Source organism: Astatotilapia calliptera, chromosome 15 (assembly GCF_900246225.1).
Source record: "Astatotilapia calliptera chromosome 15, fAstCal1.2, whole genome shotgun sequence".
Lineage (NCBI taxonomy): Eukaryota > Metazoa > Chordata > Actinopteri > Cichliformes > Cichlidae > Astatotilapia > Astatotilapia calliptera.
This window is the reverse complement of record NC_039316.1, coordinates 21,490,976-21,509,389: the sequence shown is the minus strand read 5'-3', so window position 1 is coordinate 21,509,389 and position 18,414 is coordinate 21,490,976. Positions and strand designations below refer to the sequence as shown.

Here is an 18,414-nt window from a genome sequence, read left to right as displayed (position 1 = left end):
TAAAACATTTAGATCATCGTCCTCGTGGTGTTGGAAACAGTTGCTTTATGAACATACCCAGTGTTTAAAAACCACTTTTACAAGCTACAGATGGATATCTTTACTTTTTATAGAGATATCTAGATATAGAATGGGACACTGATTAATATCAGTAAGGTGATGTGCAACGAGATGACTGTGGCTTCATATAAACAAACATAACAGTTCTGTTGTCACACATTAGTGGAGACCCAGCTGTGCAGGGATATCAAACTAATTTGACATCGTAGCCACATACAGCGGGTGGGACAGGTGAAACTACATGATACACCTGTAAAGTTACAGAAAAGGTTTCATTGCTCACACTGTCCTGTAATTATACATTTAGAATGTAAAGTTTCCATGAGTTCACAGAAAATGTCCTTATGCTTCGGTGTGGTACGGATGGCAATGACCAACAGGAAAAGCTGTAAGACACATGAAAAGACAGAAGTTCAAACTCTATGCAGTCCTTCGTGTTTCTAAAGCTCTCCAGTGGGTTGAATTGGAGTCTTTGCTAGGGCAGTTTTGGCCCTCGGGCCTTATATTTGACACCTTGTTGCTTGTCAGTTTTCTCCTTTCTCCCATTCACAGAGCGCCCGGAGCAAGCTTCATAACCGAGACAGGTTTAATTCACTGCCTGTTTCTGTCGTCTTGTTGCCTTAGTATTTTCATTTGTGGACTCCCTTTAAAGATTGAATTTTACAGCCTTACTGCCACAAACTGATCAGTGAAGTGTCTTTAAAAATGAGTGCTAAACATTTGTAAAGAAACCAGATTTATTGGATTTCTGTTGTGTATAAATGAAGTGTATAAAAGTTACATAGCACTGACCAAGGAAAGAACTGTACGGTGGCTTATGACCAATGGGATATTTAAAGCAGCTTTTTAGTGTTTACAATATTCATTGAAAGATGTTCTTGAAGTTACTGGATGCCTTTTACATGCTAGCTTGTCTAATCTTTATCACAATTCTATAATCATCTTTTTCTATTCTATAACTTAAGATTGTCATCATAGGCCGCATTACATAATCACACAGCAATCAGAGTACCTTGTCTTTGCTCAAAGGTCCAAAGAGGTACAGAAACATTTGGATTTATTTACACTAAAAGATAAAAACTGATTAAAGATTTGTTCAAGAAATTGCAGCTAATAGTAAAGATGTCACCAACAGTGAGAAGAAAGTTTCAAGCTGCTCGTATGCAACATTCAGGCCTCCTGAAACAAACACTACGCTGAGTGCTTGGTCCATCCAGAAAAAATAAATCCATCCTTTGATGAGGTAGAGATTAGATTTCCATCTGATTACTGCTTAAAAAATGCCAAGTAGGCCTGACTTGACATTTTAAACCCTTTGCACTGACTCCTGCGCCCAAGGCGAATGTGAGAGGCCACAGTATAAGAGGCACAGAGCCGGTTCAGATGGCGGACTGAAGCAAGTTGACATTAGTTCCTGGGATGAGGTTTTCATCTTCTCCGTTGATCAGAGGGTCCCACTGGTTAAAGTTCTTCTCCAGGCCTGCAAGAGTTTTGCACAGAGGAAAGGGGAGTAAGCAGAGTTCAGTCGATCTCTCAGCCAACTCCTCACAGCTCAGCTGATACTGTACACATATTACTATTAATCCTGTAAAAACGGCTTTAATGTGCCCACAGCTGTGTTCCTGCATTACATGATTAAATCTGACGAACGACTAGCAGGAGCTCTTACCAAGATGGCGTTGCAGAAACGCTAGTGTTGCTTTATTGCACAGGTCTATGGCGAGCTCTGGGTCGATCTCTCCTTTGAGTTTCATCAGCTTCCCAATCCAGTTGCCTGTGAGAAAGGTGAAGTCTGGGAAACTCTGGTGGACTGTACCTCTGAAAGAATGCAGGTGAAGAAGAGACATCATCACAAAATCAGCCCAAATTACCCCCAAAGTCTCTGAAAGTGCAGCAGACCAGTACTGGTACCTGATGGTGATCATTTTCCTCTGTATGACGGCCGAGTCGAGCTTCTTCATGCGGCTGATGTTTCCCGCCCACTGGAACTTCTCTGAGTTGATGAAAAAGATTGGCTGCTTCACCCGAGGAAAGATCTCATCGTCTAAAGGAGTCATCCAGGAGTCTAGCGCTACTCCACACCTGTTTATACGATAGCAGGCCAGGGTATTACTTTTAATAATCTGGGTCTGTTACTGCTGCCTGTAACACACGTTTCTAATTTATGCTAAGCAAAGTGAAATGCCCTCATGCACACAGCTCTATGGACAATAAGTGATAAAAGACTGGAAACCATAAAAACGTACTTGAATTTAACCTCTTTACACAGAGCCTCTATGACTGTTGCTCCTCCAAACGAATGGCCCATCACTGCTATCCTGCACAGGTCCATGGAGTTCTGTTACCAAGAACATGAGAGAGAATTAAGAAATCAGCACAAATTAAATTGTACTCCACTGCGTTTCACATTTTTCCTGATCACAGATTAAAGTCTGCTGATGTTCTTTATGCAAAACAGCATTTCATGAACTTTGGACTCTGCAGCTGATAAGCTGAGGCTAACACAGGTTTTTTCCTCAGTGCACTTTCAAAAGTCATCTGAACCTAGTTGATGTCATTTTATTGTTTATACACACACGGCAGCACAAAAAGTAAGAACTTTGTGTTTGATGCTTCTTGCCAATAATCTACAGCTGCAAAGTATATTTGGTGCCACGTTTGTAAGGAAACGCATTTGTGCGTTGAGCAGCAGAGTTGAGTATGCGGGCCAATGCCAAACAGCTTATTCTGTGTCGACTCTTGTGTGGCGTTGAATGGGATGAGCAAAGTATGAAGAAACAAGACATATCGGCAGTTTAACAGTGTTTTTCACAAGTCAGCCAACAAAACAAAAAGTAGTGGTTGAAGAATGGGAAGCTATACCACAGCACTGCGTGACCAGCACGAGGAGCAGGTGCCATGCTGTTGTGGCCATGTATGGTTCTTCCACATGCTGTTGTTATGACTCTTATGTCTTCAGAGTTCAATAAATGACACCAAATAGAAGATTTGGCAACTTTTTCAAACTTGTGGCAAAATGTGGCACCATTAAAAGGGGAAATAAATAAGCCTGGTCTAAGACTTATTGCCAATCAAGTCAACTAAATGAAGACTTTCGGTGCCAAGCTCATATATAAAAACAAAAAGTGCTGGTAAATGAACTTTGGAAGCTCGAGACTTTAGGGAAAGTTGCAATAACCACAAAGATACAACACTGCTAGAAACACTCGTTGGTCTTCTAAGCATCACACAGCAGGATGCAACAAACCCTGAAACAGATGTTCCAAATGTACAAGTTGAATTTTTGTGAACTAAGAAATGATTAAGAAATTGAACAAGTGCGGGAATTGTGAAGTGGGCGTGTCCTACGTTAAGGATGTGCACACAGGAAGCAGTTCACTCATCAACCATTCATCGCTTTGGAGCTGATGTTTGTTGCAGACACTCCGTGCTGTACATACTTGGCACCTGCCCCATATGTCAATCAGCATCATCTTTGCAATACTTCACCTCAAAGCTTAGAAGAGTTGAGTGCTGGGGTTAGCCTACATCGCTTTGTCGGTGGTTTCTTCGCCCAGCTTGAAGTTGCACCACTCTGTGGTCTCTGGTCAAAAACTTGCCGTTGCTTCCTGATCTACTCTTTAAACTTTTCTCAGTTTCAAGTTGAGCAATCGAAGCAGTGAAGAATACCCCTGACTGACACACGACAGGAGTATAAATGGATTGGAAGTTGCCTAGGTAACCAGAGGCTGGAATGTCTGCTTCCTACGACGGGGGTCCACACAGGATCGCTCAGAGCACCGCTTTGTTGCCGACGGCTGGTTGCTAGGTTAACCCTTTAATGTATGTACCACTCTGTCATGTGTCAGTAACCAGCACACTTTGCTCTCCCAGGTATCAGCATCAGCTGTTCACCTCGAAGGTGAGAAGAGTTCAGCTTTAGCTTTAAACACTGTAAAGCTAAGAGGCTACAACTGTTGCCTTTTAGCTTTGATCAAACTTTGATCAAACTTCAAAGAGACTTCTGCGTTTCCTGGAGCCTTGTGACACTTGCCAACTTGCCCCATGCTCGTGTTACAACGACTTTCTGCGTCTTGTGACACATTTCCATTATTGTGTTTGCTACCACACACTGCATGCATGCATGCATGACAGCTGTCCTGCATGCATGTCACAGCCAGAGGTAACCAAAAGCTTACCTTCAGCGTTGACCAGTCAAAGTGCGTCTCCAGAACATTCTGCACTGAGATTCCTGAGTTGATTTCAGTGAGTTTATCCAGAGCCAGAATGCATTCATCTGCTCTTTGTTTCACCTGAAAGATGAAACAAATGAATTCATTCTGTTTCTTTAAGGTGCCATTAATATTTACCTTTACATTCATGACATCTGTACAGATACGACAAACAAAACCATCTTTTTCCCCTACTATGGGATTTATATACTCCCGGTCTCCCTAAACTTTTGTTTATGGTGGGCAGCCAATCAGAGGGAGCTTCTCTTAAAGGGAGGGGACAGGAAGTTATAGTGGAGCTGAGCTGCTGCACTTGGACCCAGTACAAGATAAACCAGGATTGTGTTGAACTGTGAGTTTTGCGAAGCTACTCTGATGAACAGAAAGAAAAAAAAAAGAAATATCCCTCGCCTTAATCGTAGATTTAAAAAGCCAACTGCTATCTGCAGTCCCTCATTCCTTTCAGCTTTAAGATAAACGGGATGTGACCACACGCTTGCCGTTTAACGTGACGTGCCCAGATGAAAATAGAAGAATGTCAGCTAGAACAAACGAGGATGTGGTTTGATTTTAACATCAGTGCCAAGCTGCCTGTGAGTAAGCGGGTATGAAGTTCACATCTTATGCAATCAAGAGACTGAATTTTAAACCCACAGAGGGAGTCTGTGGGTAATCTCTGCGACAACATACTTGTTTGTTTCTGAGGGGGAATTCGCTCTCTCCGTGCTGCAGAGCTCTGTAGTACATCCACTCCTTTACCAAGTTCTGTTGGGTGGCACCGGATGATTTTGTCAAACTTGCATTTGACCTTTCTGACTCTGGCTTCTCACAAAAATAATACGTAGCTGACGCCGACTGGTCTCTGTGGGAGAAAAATAAAACCATAACCTGTAGTTCCAGCCCTGGGAACAGATATTACTTCCTTCATGTTACTTGGAACAATTAGGGTTTAGACACATGCAGAGGACACATCCTGTTTGAGGCAGCGTGTGGCCCTCTCTCTGTAAGAAGCAAAGTCACTCTCATGTTGTTGCTCTCACACTGCAGCCGTGTGCTCTGTCTGCGGCTTTGTCAGCATGTCGCCGGCTGCTAAAATTCAGCAAAATAACACTTCCATCACCGTAAGTGACAGGCCAGCTGTGGCCATTATGTTCATCTCCATATGGTCCCCCTTGTCTGCATACTGAAAAGAATTGTGATGAGCTGGTTCATACCATTGTCTGCACACCCTTTCCACTCTTACTCCACACATAAACAGACAGCCAAGCAAACAATAGCAGAGGACAAACGTTCAGCTACGATTTCCTCCAAATGAAGATGACAAAGAACACCGATTTCAAACTCATTTTACATCGTGGGCCACATACGACCCACCTTAAGTGTGGGGACCACTTAAGGTCAGAAACTCCAATTTCTGCCAGTGTAAAGATGTTGAAACAATTAATCCCTGAGATATCTTCATATGAGGAAAAGAAGTGCAACTGCAACAGTTTGTCTTATTTTACACATGTAACATAAAACTAAGAGAAACACTGTTGCTAGCTCATTGTGCACACTGCATTTAGAATAATGTACTTTTCTATAGTAAAAACATCTATAGTAGATGCTCGAAAAATGGGAACTTTTCTGTCATTTAATTTTTTGTATCTATCAGTAACTTTCTGGTGTAGCATGGACACAATGGTCTGCAAAACTTTAAATACAGTTAAAAGTTCCAAATCCATAGAGATGAGAGAACAGAGCCTTTATTTGTCAGTTGCCCACAACCGAGATGACAGACCTTGCCGACCGCACATACACAACATCACACGCTTTCCAGCGGGCCCGATTGGAGTCTCTGCCTGGCCGATTCTGGCCCCTGGGCCCTATGTTTGACAACCCTGCTATAGAACAGTTGGCGCTTAATGGCATGAAAATGACATATGAACTAAATTGGAAAATTACCTGTGTTCCACTGATGCCACGATGAAGCCCTGAGAGGCCATTTCTGCACATATCGCTGAATACAAGGTCCTGAGAAACAATCACAGCAGCCACAGTGTGAGCAGAACTTGTAACGGGTTATTGCTGCAGGAGTGATGAAATAAAAAAACAAATGCATTGTGTGTGTACCTAAAGGCTCCCAAGCCGTGGGAGAAGATGATCACGGGACATTTTTCATTCGATTTAAATGGAGCATCCAAATAGGCTGGGATCTTGAAGGACCCTGAAATAGATGAAAATGAGGAACATTCACTTTGCCTATTTTTTTAAACCACATTAGAAAATGAAAGAAACCAGCTTTCTATTTTTTTAGTGACTAAAGTCATATAATATTGCTGTCCTGACCAAATACATTTGACTTTTACACCACAGAGAAATGGACTGTCAGGTTGGAGGTGGAAGCACAAGCACACAAGACTTGAGAAAAAATAGTCAATTTTATGCCATGAAATCATTAGAAATACTGGATTTTCCTAATTTATTCACCAAAGAGGTAGTTGAAGATCCTTTCACTGAGGGCCCTGTTCATTTTCATGAAGTCAGCCAAACCATTAAAGTACTCCTTGTATGGGACCCAGTCAGGCTTCCCTGCACTTTCCATCTCCTGACAGGGATAGTACAGCCGGAAGAAGGTGCCCTGTTGGAGAGACAGACAGTTCAAGCAACTCAGCAGAAGGCCATTTGCTCCCGTGATGTCAGCAGCCTGTTTGGCCCAATACCTGCTTTCCATAATACCCGTGGGTACCCAGCCCAGCATCTGCAGCACACTCAAGAATGTCAAATACAGATATGTGACCTCAGCTGTTACATGTCAGCACGAACAAAGGTTTTCTTTTGCTTGTACCTCTGCAGTGTGGTCCATCATGAAGTCAGTGCAGCCCACAGCGTTTGGGCCGTTGCCTGGAGGGATCCCGAGGTGGTTACTGCAGCTGCTGCCCATGGTGAAGAAACTGAGCGCGGACCTCCTGTGGTCTGGCAAATAGAAACACACACACGTGTACATCAATACTGCTGCTCTATAAACGGGAAAGATAACAGCACTAAAAGTCGGACTATTTCTGCACGGAAGCTACTGACTGCAATGAACATGTGTATACGCAGACTGTATCATTATATCGTTTATTAGTATCAAATGAAAGGCAAAAACTCATCACTGTGGTAACTGTAACCAGCCCTTGATCTAACCGCAGAGCCCCACACAATCGCACATTTAACTAAACGGGTCGAAGTGTTTGTGCTGTCAGTTAAAACAAAACCCAAAACGTGGCGTGTTAACTCCTACCTGTCCTCGCCCACGCGTTAAATCTCTTGACTCCTAACTGAACAAACCCTCCATAAGAAAACATCGACTAGCGCACTTTCGACAGCGACCTAACCAAACGTCCACTCTAGCCGCCGGTAACACTCGTTAAATAAAACAAAAAGCCTACCGGAGATACAGAAGTGCGAGCGCTGCCCGCTGTTTCTGCATCGGTTTCGCAATAACACCGTGGACTGACAGAGCAGTCACCGGATAAATGTACAACTTTGGGAGTGGTTAATGTTTTTGTCAGCTAGCCGCTGCTAGCATAGGAGGGGGCTAAACCAGAGTAGTGGATGAACGGTGTTGAGTCACTGTGGCAGTCCTGCCTTTGCCGGCCTAATGGCGTCCCCCCAACTGAAACCTTAATGACCTACATGTCATATTATTTAACAGTTGGCAATCATGCTGCTATCATTACTGTAATTACGACATTGGCGGCTCTAAATATAAACTCAACCAGGCGTATGAAATTGTGTTAACTGCTCTGTATACGGCTCTGGTTTATCGCAGCGACTCTCAGCTCTGGGATCACTTGTTTACAACAATCATCGACCCTTTAATTCATATTTTCATTAATATCGTGTGAGCCAAGGTGCTGTTGCCAAAGCAGCTGCATGTAAGCGCTGGCTTCTCAGTGAAAATGGCATTTTAAAGTGTCTGTACTTTCGATGTGACTCCGCGTCTGTTGGGGGCAGCAGAGGGCAGCCGAGCGGGAAACAAAGCGAGGAGGGAGCAGAAGAGCGGTGGAGAACGATGCTGCGTTAGCAAAGCTAACTGTTTTCAACTCATTTATCAGCAACTCCTTGTGTTAAAGATGAAATTGGTGAGTAAAAAGCAGATCAGTGAAGAGAACAATGAATGTAGGAATCGTCGAAAATGATTAACTTATACGCACCCAAAAGTGACTGTTAGCTGGAAGCTAATAGCGTTTTTTGGTACAGTTGAATAAAGTTTAATAAAGGCGAGCAGCGAACAGCAAGTCAGTACAGCGTGAAGTGTTTAACTATGCATACGAAAAAACGGAAACACAATCCCCTGGTGTCGTGTTTATCCTGTTTTACTGTATCTTTGTACTCCTACACACACCTACACACACCTGTGGTTTTAACGGTGCATTCCCTCCTTGCAGTACTGTCTGTCGGGTCATCCTACATTGCCCTGCAATGTCCTCAAGTTCAAGTCCACCACTATCATGTTGGACTGTGGATTGGACACCACCTCTGTCCTCAACTTCCTGCCCCTGCCTTTGGTGCACAGGTGAGTCACTGACAGGAATTCATTCACTCGTGGATAACAGATATGTTTTGCTTGATGATGATGATGATCCTTTTTTTTCAGTCCAAGACTTTCCAAGCTCCCTGGTTGGGTCTCTAAGGATGGAACAATAAATTTGGAAAAGGCACGAGAAGCTGTTTGTAATGTGCTTAGGTTACTTGGCGTGTATTTCAACTTACTGCAGTTTTTTTATGAAGATGTGCCGATTTATCTGTGGGGGAAAAAACTGTTTCGCCTTATGCTTGCAGGAGCTGAAGGAGTGCGCAGGGAGGGTGTTTGTTGACGCACAGCCAGAGTTCTGTCTCCCTGAGGTAGACATCCCTGATACTTCGTTTCTGCATCAGTGTTATAGCTTGTGCTAGAATGTCTTTCTGCAAAACAGGGGCCACTGTGAAGCATCAGAGTTGCAGCAAATCAACCTATTTTAAACAAATAATAAGAAAGAAAAAGAAACCTGATAGGCCTGCCACAATTGACAAGAATAGGGGAATCCTCTCCGAGAAATCAGTTACTATGATCAGAGCAGTGTGATTACCACGTCTTTTACCTTCACAGTAGACCTAAAACATAAATCTTAATAAATACCTGAAGTACCACAATGATATTTATTTAATCTGAATAACCCACAGAGAGAACTGTTGGACCTGTCCACCATCGATGTCATCCTAATCTCAAACTACCACTGCATGATGGCCCTGCCTTACATCACAGAGCACACCGGCTTCACCGGGACAGTGTACGCCACGGAGCCCACGCTGCAGATTGGCAGGTGACAGATGCAGGGGATGAATACCACATCTTACTATTTCTGTATTATTTTTGTGATATCATTATTATTTTATTTGGTAAAATGAGATACAGGTCACACGTCTTCGGTTGCGTTTACGCTCGTTCTTCCTCCTTCCTTCCTTAGGCTGCTGATGGAGGAGCTGGTGAACTTCATGGAGAGAGTTCCTAAAGCCCAGTCTGCCACGTCCTGGAAGAACAAGGAGATACAAAGGTAGTCTAGTTTTGTAAAAATATTCTGTGTGTGTGCGTTTTGTCCGAGTTGACACATGAAATGCAGTTACTGACTTTGTTTTAGTCATTTTTGAAGTTTCATTTTCCATTCACCTAATTTGTCTGGTGTTTTGTTACACCTCCACTAACAGGGTGGTGTAACTCCACCGTTCAAATGAATACTTGTGTTATTGCATTAGGATGCTCCCGGGGCCGCTGAAGGATGCAGTTGATGTGTGGATGTGGAAGCGATGCTACAGCATGCAGGAGGTTAACTCTGCACTCAGCAAAGTGCAGCTTGTGGGTTATTCACAGAAAGTGGTGAGAATTGATTCTGTCCAGGAGATATTTAAGATTTCACATTTTTGCTTTCGTGCAGTGGTGACTTCTCGTCTTTTTTCTCGTTTGTTTTTCTTGCAGGAGTTGTTTGGAGCTGTACAAGTCTCCCCTTTAAGCTCCGGCTACTCGCTGGGAAGCTCCAACTGGATCATCCAGTCTCACCATGAGAAGGTGTCCTATGTGTCTGGCTCATCTCTACTCACCACACATCCTCAGGTAGGCCAGCAGGCGTAATGCTTCACCATTTCAAAGTCTCCTGGGTGCAACCCTTGAAGCTTTTTTCCTGAGCTGAGTGATTTCTGTCATATTTCGGGGCTGTTTACAGAACAAACTGCGTGTGCAGCAGTCAGGGAGGGGGGTCTCTGCTCGTGCAGCTAAATCACGTCGTTATTGATTTTTACTAAGGTGTCAAAACTTGTCATTGAGGGTCCAGCAGAGGTCATCACATGTCGTCTTTATGGGGGAGAAAGTTAAAGTTTGAAGGGATCGAGGACAAAACCGTCACGATCTAGAGTGGAAAGAGTGCAGTCCGTTATTTGTTTAGTCACAGATTTCCTTTTTCCTGTGCTCAGTTTCTTTTGGAAGCTAAATCTTTAGGCGAGTGTTTGTCAGTGCACGCTGTCATTGTTTGAATCCAGCCTGTTCTGTCCTATCACAACTACTCTGCAGTTTCTCTTCTTCTCTGCTCCCAGCCCATGGACCAGAGTTCCCTAAAGAATAGTGACGTCCTCATTCTGACAGGCCTCACTCAGATGCCTACTGCCAACCCAGACGGCATGCTGGGAGAGTTCTGCAGTAACTTGGGTGGGTTTTAATGTAGCGCTCAGATTTCTGTGGCGTGTGAAAAGAACCAAACGTTGAAGTCATTCTTGTATCATTTAAGTGGAACTTGAATGATGTTGTCTGTGCTTGTTCTTCTGCGTTCTGCAGCCATGACCATCCGGGCAGGAGGAAATGTGCTGGTGCCGTGCTACTCCTCGGGAGTGATCTACGACCTGCTCGAGTGTTTGTACCAGTTCATAGAGAGCGCCAACCTGGGGACCACGCCCTTCTACTTCATCTCACCCATAGCCAACAGCTCGCTGGAGTTCTCTCAGATCTTCGCCGAGTGGTGAGCGGCCGTTTATCGAAAGCTTCTCGATTCTGTGGTGAAAGTTTGTGATTTTAGGTTTTACTGTTTTTCTTCAGCATGTGCTCGGTTAGCTTGTCCTCATTTTTCCACGTCTTCCACAACAAGTCATGATGCAGTCACTCTGATAAGTAGGAACACAGTATCGATGTTTTGTTACTTGATAGGAGTGCAACAAACAGCAGAGAGACGGTAACGTGTGACTGTGGAATATTCCACGTGCTTTTTCTTTTTCTCCAATATTTCAGGCTTTGTCACAACAAGCAAACAAAGGTTTATCTCCCAGAGCCGCCTTTCCCACACGCAGAGGTGAGTCAAGAACACTGGCTGTTAGGCCTGGGCCATATCATACCGCTCACGGTAACACCAGTCAGGCAACGATAAGAAAATGAAACATGGCGATAGAATATGGGTAAAACGTGCATGCGCAGTACCTTTGTTTTCATACGCACATGGCGGCGACGCAGAACGAGAAGAGGGAAAGCAGATCGTTGAATGAAACAGATGAACCTGAACTGGTTTGTAAAAATGCTGCAGCTTCACTGGTGTGGAACTGGTTTAGCTTTCGTCCGTCAGATACACAACAAAGCACTGTTTGTGGTAGCGCATGCTAGCGGGCCGTCGTTATTACTGAACCGATTTTAGTGCACGGCGCTCGAAATTCTGTCAAAAAAGGTTTCAGTACGACTTTGCTGAGCTACGAAGCCGCACCTCTTGATGGATTGTTGGAGCATTATGGCTATTGTAGGCGGAGCCTTGCGGAGCGATACGTGCTGTGCTTCAACATAATGTTACCGTATTGTGTGTGTATGACCTCTTTTTAAGTTTTGTGCATATTATACATGGTTATGCTGAGGATGTGTCGGCCAGTTTCCACTGGAAATGCCTTTTGGTTAAACTGTCAGCGAGGAGTTTGCACTGTTACATTTTATATAACTTTAATGCAAAAAACAGCTGCTTGTTTAAGTGAAAATACTTTGGTGGGTGTTTTGCACTAATAAAGTATTTTGTCTCGCGTTAATTATATCGTCAGTTATATCGTTAGCACACATTTTCAAATATATATGGTGATAAATATTTTTGGCCATGTTGCCCTGCCCTACTGGCAGTGCACTTCTCCTTTATACTGAAAATAATCATTATCTTATAGGGAACCCACTTTTTTTTAGGTTTTTAACTTGAGGTCCCAGTGGAGGTCATCAAATGTCGTCTTTATGGGGGAGAAAGTTAAAGTTAGAGATGGACCGATCTGATATTACGTATCTGTTAGGGGTGCAACGATACACAAAATTCACGGTTCGGTTCGATACTTTGGTGTCACGGTTCGATATTTTTTCGATACAAAAAAATGTTCATGCATTTTTAATTTGTCATTTATTAAAATTATAAATATATATTTTAACTCAAAAGTACAGTTTTTAAATTTAACCCTAACCCTTGTGCGCGTTTTTTATTGTGACAGCGAATGCGCACCTGCGGACCACTTATGTGCAGCCCTGGTTATTTAGCTCGTCATATTGCAGCCACAGAAATTCTTTTGTCCATGAAACCATAAAGCTGCACTTTCTTTTTGCCTTATAGTCTGATTTGTCATAACTTCTCCGTTTTGTGGTAAGCTTTTCTTTGGCTGTCACTTCTTCACCCTGACCTGTCTTATTTGGCTCAGCAGAACTAAAATATATATCTGTCTGTGAAGGTCATCGTAGTCAAATATATATCCTGCTGCTTTTACACACTCACTCACATAAGCTCAGCGATTCTCTGCGCGATCAACCTCTCACATGTTTAAGCTGCGGGAGATTTCACTTGTCATGTTTGCATAGTAAGCTAACGATTAATAAGACGATGTCAGAGGAATTGGTGCACAAATTATCATCACTCACAGATCAGTGCTGTCGCTCTCTATACACAGTTCGCACGATTGCAAAGTGAAAGCAAAAAACAAGCGCAAATTCAAACGCGACTTCAATATGTCACATATTGACAGTGGCTCACCGATGCCAATGACATAATTACCCAGCTACATTTCTGAAAGAATGCAGAAGCATTGACATATATTTTTCCTACAATAGCCCGATGGGCAGGGCAGAGATAGATTTTGGTAGCCCGACTGAAAAAATCGCTAGCCCCAGGAGGTCGGGCTAGCGATATTGCAAGCCCTGTATCTGATTGAGGAATCACTCATCTTTGGAAAAGAGAGTTTATTACAGAGAAATGGCTCTTTCCAAAATAAAAGCTATACTATCCGCTTCTTCTGGGCTATATTCTCAGCAGCATAAGGAGAATCACGTGCTAACAGCTGTCTAAATGACTCGGCTAAAGTTAGTAGCATGCTTGTTGTTTTTGTCTTTGCACTAGGATGATGTCGGCGTAAATGTGCAGTCATATTCGTTGTGTTCCCACTAGTGCTTTCAGGTTAATCTCGTTGAAATGACCTTAACGCCACAACACGGCAAATCTCCGTTAACGAGCTACCGCCGATCGCTCCGTGCGTGGGGCTAGACGGCCAACACGTTAACGAGCTAACTGCGCTAACACACTAGTTCCCACCCATGTAATTGAGCATTGCATGGCACATCCAACATACTGTTTTACTTTAGTCCATGACTCGCTTACCTTCAGGGTCATACGTCACATGAAAACCAAAATAATTCCAAACGCCAGATCTGAATGAGAGTGGGGGAGGTCCATGTTGCAAGGAGAGCTTAACTTCTGTCTCGCTAGCTTGCCCTGCGCTCTTCCTTCTGACTATGCTGTCTGTGTTGAGCGCTCAGCAGATCTGCGCTCGACAGTGCAGCCTAGGCGGAGTAGTCGAACGCAGATTCACTGAGCGCTCCACACAGACAGCATCGTCAGAAGGAAAGTTGATAAAATAAATTACAAATGTTGTATTGTTCGATACATATGCGTACCGAACCGAAAGCACTGTATCGAATGGTTCAATATCGATACGAATATCGTTGCACCCCTAGTATCTGTATCGGTCCCATACTGACCTAAATTACTGGATCGGAGAGAAATAAAAAATGTAATCCGATCCGTTAAATATCACAAAAGCACCTCACAAAACTTGCGACACGGCGTAACTCGGCTCATAACCTCAGCACGTCGGAGCCGTGTGCGTCACGCGATAGAGCGGCTGTGGCGTGCGAGACCTGTTGGCGGTCTGGTTGAGCGTTTGGAGCCTCGCTACCAAACCAGCATTTCATCTCTGAGGAAGTGTTTATGTTTTATGCAAAGTCATGTTTGGTTGGAGAAAACTTTGAATTGGAAAGCATTAGGCAAATAGTATGTTCGACCAGGCCAGTGCTGTCACAAGTCATTAATAACAGATGACATGTAGCCATGAGTTGCATCAAATGTGAGTGAGATGTGCTTTTGCCTGGAGCGCATCATACCTCTAACACACGTTTTAAAAAGCAGAGTCGACTGATACAAAGATACCAGGATGAAAACACAAGTACACCTGTGGAGCTGGTGACGAGGTCACGTTGATAAACTGGTGCTTGAATGTGCTGCTGATGTTTCAGCTCATCCAAACCAACAAGCTGAAGCACTACCCCAGCATTCACGGAGACTTCAGCAGCGAGTTCCGTCAGCCCTGCGTGGTTTTCACCGGTCACCCCTCTCTGCGCTTCGGGGACGTCGTTCACTTCATGGAGCTCTGGGGCAAATCCAGCCTTAACACCATCATCTTTACTGGTAATTACAGCTATCGCTACATCTCTCACACGTGACTAAAACAAGGAAAGCCTGAGCTGGTAATGTCCTGAGTGCCTGATCTTTCTCACTCAGAGCCGGACTTCTCCTACCTGGATGCCCTGGCTCCGTACCAGCCGTTAGCCATGAAGTGCGTTTACTGTCCCATTGACACACGGCTCAACTTCCACCAAGTATCAAAGCTGCTCAAGGAAGTCCAGGTATGCTGTTAGCACCTGATCTGATTATGAGAGAAATACACAGAAATAGAGCCGAGACTAAGGAACGATGATTCTACGATGAGGAGGGAAAGGCTGCATCATGATGCTAGAACTGTGCTGTGCCATAGTGACTGAGTCTGTGAGAGCGCTGTGGGTGAAACGGGAGAATGGAAAGCAGATTTCCAAGTTAACAGACAATATACAAATAAAATGGCAGAACAATGTGAGCGTTCAGGGCAGAGCTCAGGGAAGCAGCGGGTCTTGCTTAAGATTTGAGGGATTTGATCGAAGCATCCCTGTAGTTCCAGGATGGCCCATTCGCAGCACTAGTTCTCGTTTAGCTGTAGCCTTAATTTAAATGTTAACAAAGCCAGCTTCAGCCGCTCACATTTGTACTCTGTGTGTAAAAGCCGTGTCTTCTTCCTGCAGCCTCTCCACGTGGTGTGTCCCGAGCAGTACACCCAGCCTCCTCTGACCCAGTCCCACCGCTCCGACCTGATGTTGGAGCTGCAGCCTCCTCCTATGCCCTACAGACGCTGCTCTGTTCTCAACCTGCCCTTCAGACGCCGCTACGAACGCATCTACATCCTGCCTGAGGTGAGGCCCCGAAGAGAAGGAAGTCAAAACTCCTCAGAGATGGATCTGAGTTTCTGGCCACAGAGTATCTGGTGAATTCTCTGATCACTATGACAACGTGGCGTTTGATCAGCTGTTTTTATTGAGAAATCCTCTCGCTGTCAGAAAGCAGGCGGACGGTTTTAATTGCTGAGAGTCGTATTCTTCTCTTCCTAGCTGGCCAACTCCCTGGTGCCCTCTGAGATCAAACCCGGCGTCTCTGTGGCGACCGTGTCTGCGTTGCTGCACTCAAAGGACAACAAGCACACGTTACAGGTGAGCCCAGAATGCTTGCACTTCCATTAGAGAATCAGCTGATCAGAGCTCAGCTGCATTTGTCTTTCATTTGTTCCCAGTCGGTGCCCAAACCCCCTCCCATGCCCCCCAGCAAGAAGAGGAAGCGGGTGATTGAGGAGCCCCCCGTAGCGTTGGCCCCTAAACCCATGCTGAGTGGAGCTGTGGCCCTGGAGGCTTTTCTGGCCACTTTGCAGAAGGTGGGAAATGTGAGCGAGAGGGCTATCAGTGTGCTGTGATAGTAGCACTAACTTAATGCTAACTTGTTATGTGCTCATTTGCAGCACGGGATCACAGAAGTTAAAGTGGAGGAAACTGCAGACGGGCACATCCTGCACCTGCAGGCGGAGGACACGCTCATTCAGCTGGAGGAGGACGGGACGCATATCGTCTGTGACAGTGAGCCACTGAGGACCACGCTCAGGGACCTGGTGCTGCGCTTCCTGCAGAAACTCTGAGCTGAATCCTGGCTGTTAGTTTCTAACAGTGTTTCTGCGTCACTGGATTATGGAGAGAAGCGGAGGGGAAGGTGTGGATGCTCAACGGCCATATTTACAGTCGTTTCACTGTACAGCATTGTTTGGTTTTATTTTATAAAACTCGCACATGTATTATTTTGTATTTAAAAGTTTTCCAGAATCGTACAGTGACTGTCGTTCATCACTTAGTCTTAGGAAAGCTTTAATAGTGGAAGCTGAGACGTTGCTCACGAGCCCGGGCTTTGTGTAGCCGGTGTGTTCCTGCGTTGTGTCTGACAATGAAGGGTAAAAGAAACCAAGACCTCGCTCCAGCTCCTACAACCAAATGCAAACAGTAGGGAAGAGGGTCAGCTCCACCCACCACAACTCCCAAGCTAGCAAGAATGACCTGTTCATGCTAGCACTGACTGTGCCTATAACACATGTGACACACACGTACTGCACATTTACATTTACAGCATCTAGCAAAGACAGACACAATGACTGAACTAAAGACACACAATCAGAAATATCAGGGTGGCTAAATATACATTATGTGTTGCAGTGTTGGGGACGACACCGACCTCCCCCACAGGGGAATTGTAGAAAAGGGGAGAGGCCAAAGGGGAGCACTGTTTATAGGGGTGCACCAAAGAAGAAGAACAGTGAGGAGGGGCTCCAACTGAGAATGAACAAAACTACAGGCTTGAAGGTCCTAACAGTCGGGTATAACAGGAAGGGTTTGGGGTCTAGAACACATTTTGTGTAATTATAACAATATGTCATTTATGACCCGGTTACATTTGCACAGGATAGAATGAGGAAAGCGCTTTACTCACATTCCACAGAAGTGTTCCTTCCTGAAACTGAGTAACAGCAGGTGTGTTTTCCCAGCACACGCCGACATGACACAAGAGGAAATGCACAGTAAACATGTTCAACAGGAATGATGGCTGCATATTTAAGCTGGGCTCCCTGAACACACCAGGGCCTCTGTCAGTGTTCACAGTGGTTTGCTGTTTCCACACACACACACACACACACACACACACACACTCTCTTCTGGAAATGCTCCGTTTCTCTGGTGAGGAAACAAACAACCATTTCCTCCCGTTCTTAAACACAGTTGCACATTTTCCAGCGGGAGGAGTCGCCCCCTGCTGACCACTATGAAGAATACCAGTTTAAGGCACTTTGACAGCAGCTTCGTGTCTCAGAACCAGGTTCTGTGATATTCTTCCAACTACATAGACTCCAGATGTTTTACACCGAGTGTGTTTGGCATTTGAATTTGGCCTGGACTCAGACACAGTTTTTCAGCTTGATGTGCACTTACCGAGACACCGTGTGAAAGTTTTGCCTTTTAACATTTGCGTGTAACTTTTCCCAATCTCACAGTGATGAAGAGTCCTGTCAGAAATCCCTGAAGCCAGATTCAGATACTGAAAACGTTCATGTGTAGCACCTTTTTGTTTAGTTCACTTTTCCTTCACATGTGGAGCCAAAATGTCATATTTGATTTACGTCAGCATGTTGTGCAACGAATTCTTAAAAAATGAGTCCAAGTTAGACAAAAGAAGAAGTTTCTGACCTATAAATGCATTTATAGCAGATGAACGGTATCTGAGTCATGTTCACAAGAATTAGAAAAAACAAACTGTATTAAGCTGACACAGGAGCCGGGAAACACCTGCACAGAAAAACACACAGTGGGACACCAGCAGTCACGGACTGGCCTCCCCAGAGCCCCGACCTCAACATCATTGAAGCAATGTGGGATGATCCTGACAGAGAAAGCCAAGATCCAAAAAGATCTTTGAATGTTCTT

At 44.4% G+C, this 18,414-nt stretch overlaps 2 protein-coding genes across 3 annotated transcripts; one reads left to right on the top strand and one right to left on the bottom strand.

Annotated features, from left to right (window-relative positions):
• Positions 1–1,439: 1,439 nt before the first annotated feature.
• Positions 1,440–7,116, bottom strand: LOC113037588 (platelet-activating factor acetylhydrolase-like). The gene is made up of 11 exons (XM_026194826.1): positions 7,099–7,116; positions 7,000–7,011; positions 6,741–6,891; positions 6,384–6,477; positions 6,216–6,284; positions 4,962–5,133; positions 4,239–4,352; positions 2,307–2,398; positions 1,972–2,142; positions 1,730–1,878; positions 1,440–1,540 (listed from the first exon to the last, which is right to left on the bottom strand). Exons 1-11 carry the CDS (start codon positions 7,114–7,116, stop codon positions 1,440–1,442), a joined length of 1,143 nt encoding a protein of 380 aa, XP_026050611.1.
• LOC113037194 (integrator complex subunit 9-like) lies at positions 7,100–16,756 on the top strand. Of its 2 annotated transcripts, none has more exons than XM_026193992.1 (17): positions 7,100–7,195; positions 8,687–8,814; positions 8,896–8,956; positions 9,081–9,143; positions 9,462–9,601; positions 9,746–9,832; positions 10,032–10,152; positions 10,252–10,386; positions 10,863–10,974; positions 11,101–11,281; positions 11,548–11,608; positions 14,830–15,001; positions 15,095–15,219; positions 15,649–15,816; positions 16,012–16,110; positions 16,191–16,328; positions 16,413–16,756. In XM_026193992.1, exons 1-17 carry the CDS (start codon positions 7,118–7,120, stop codon positions 16,584–16,586), a joined length of 2,043 nt encoding a protein of 680 aa, XP_026049777.1. In that variant the 5' UTR covers positions 7,100–7,117; the 3' UTR covers positions 16,587–16,756. The 2 variants fall into 2 exon arrangements, with proteins under 2 accessions (XP_026049777.1, XP_026049778.1); XM_026193993.1 differs by lacking the exon at positions 7,100–7,195 and adding an exon at positions 8,214–8,380.
• Positions 16,757–18,414: the final 1,658 nt, after the last annotated feature.